The sequence below is a fragment of the Citrus sinensis genome, chromosome 8 (genome assembly GCF_022201045.2).
Source record: "Citrus sinensis cultivar Valencia sweet orange chromosome 8, DVS_A1.0, whole genome shotgun sequence".
NCBI classification, from domain to species: Eukaryota; Viridiplantae; Streptophyta; class Magnoliopsida; order Sapindales; family Rutaceae; genus Citrus; species Citrus sinensis.
Genome location: NC_068563.1, coordinates 1,811,158 through 1,813,045, shown reverse-complemented (window position 1 = coordinate 1,813,045; position 1,888 = coordinate 1,811,158). Strand labels below are relative to the sequence as shown.

The 1,888-nt window shown below is 34.9% G+C and overlaps 1 protein-coding gene across 1 annotated transcript; it reads left to right on the top strand.

The window, feature by feature from the left end:
• LOC127899225 (small polypeptide DEVIL 22-like) lies at positions 1 to 1,135 on the top strand. Its single transcript, XM_052432541.1, has one exon. The coding sequence runs from the start codon at positions 352 to 354 to the stop codon at positions 529 to 531; it is 180 nt and encodes a 59-aa protein (XP_052288501.1). The 5' UTR covers positions 1 to 351; the 3' UTR covers positions 532 to 1,135.
• Positions 1,136 to 1,888: the final 753 nt, after the last annotated feature.

Genomic DNA, 1,888 nt, shown 5'->3' with positions numbered 1-1,888 from the left:
CGGTGTATAATTAAATATGTCTATCATTAGTCATAATAGATCTCCTAAACATTTCTAAAGTCACAAAAACCGATCTTTCTTGGAGTAGTAAGTCGAAAACATGCCGTCCTGACCATGTTCATTTTCTCACTTGAAAGTCAAGCAATTCTTCATCTTTTTAGAATATCACGCTAAAGCTTGCATCTTTTAATGCAATATTCATTCCCGCCACTCCAACTTTTCTGATCGTGAAGAGTGTATAAATTATCAGCAACCCCTTCAAGATCATCAGGCCTTAGATCATAATTGTGAGCCCTCTTTCTCCCTATTGATTCTTTAATATCTTCTTTAATATATACTTGTGAATTTAGCATGGCTGAGGTCCAATATCGCCTACAAAATAAGTGTTTTGCAGGCACCCCAGCTAAGAGAAAGGGGCATGGCTTTACAAGAAAATGTGCTTCTTTGGTCAAGGAGCAACGAGCCAGGATTTACGTTCTTCGACGCTGCGCCACAATGCTGCTGTGCTGGTACATTTATGGAGATGAATAAATGCTTTCATCTTTTTTCTTTTTCTCTTTTTTTTTTCTTTTGGTGTTCTATAGAGGGAGAATGACACTTTTCTAAATCCCAGACAGATTTCGGCTTTTACCACTGCCTCTTATGGTTTTCATAATACGTCATTGCCCCTCTGATATCTCAAAGTTTTCAACTAAAAACTCATTTCAACAACAAAACAATAATTTTTTTTTTTTTAAGTTTTAACATCAAAGAGAAAGAGGGTATTTAGTAAAAGCTGAAACCATAGGTAAGAAGTGTCAAATCTTTCTTTTTGTGGATTCATATTCCTTTCAGCTTTTGTCCATTTGGTCAAGCTTTCTGGTTAATTTCGTGGCCTGAGTGTAGTCTTTCGCGTCACATTCTCCTCAAGTGTCTTTTCATTTCTTTTTTGACCCAATTGAGAAATTTTCCACTGGGTTTATGGGCACTGAGAGAAGTTTGTGGCCGCACTCATTCTTTCCATTGATTCAAACCAAACCTTGAGCACTAATGGTGCTGTCATCGTTTGAGTTTTTGTCAACTTATGGGAGTTCAGTGCGTGGTAATTGATTACCATGATATTGATAATAAGTTTGTATTTAAAAATATATGGTTGTACCCTTTATTTTCATGTGAATCAAATATTTATTTGTTAGTATAAAAAATTAGCACAACAACTTATTCTATTATGTTTGTGGTAAATTAAGCGTGCGTTTGAGAGTGAGATATGTAACTTTTAAGTTACAGCTGTTGTAGAGTAAAAATCATAACTGTAAAGTAGAGCTGAGAAAAAATAGTTGTTGCACTATCAAAACATAATTATAAAAAATTACCAAACATCTTAGCAGTGAGACTCATACGCTTACTTCCAAACACATCCTAAGATTACTTCTGATCCCTGGTAAGGATCACACTTCTAGTGCTTTGATATTTGCAATAGCTTGAGAGCATCAACGACAATTGCAGATATATATATATATGTGTGTGTGTGTGTTCGTGTGTGTGTGTGTGTGTGGTTGGAGTAAATATGATTTTTAATGAGAAAGAAGACCCCATTAGGGACTGATATTCTCACTTCTCAGTACACCAATTGTGGGCCTCTCTCATAGAAGAATAATTGGGCCCCGATCTTTTAATGATCCAGCGGAGATCCAAACATTCTACGGGTCATTTTAGAATGAAAGTTTATTTTTAATTATAATTTAGCTTGAGTTTCCTTTAAATTTAAGATATGCATTGCAAAATACCAACTCGGATTCCATTAAAAAAATAATCCGAATACTTCTTGCTCAATATTGTGCTAAAATTGGAGGACTAAAAGGCTTATTTCGGTTTTGGTACACTGATTTTGAAGTAAAAATTTTGAAGT

Excerpts from the sequence above, each read along its gene's own strand:
- LOC127899225 (XM_052432541.1), top strand. The coding sequence starts at position 352 with ATGGCTGAGGTCCAATATCGCCTACAAAATAAGTGTTTTGCAGGCACC.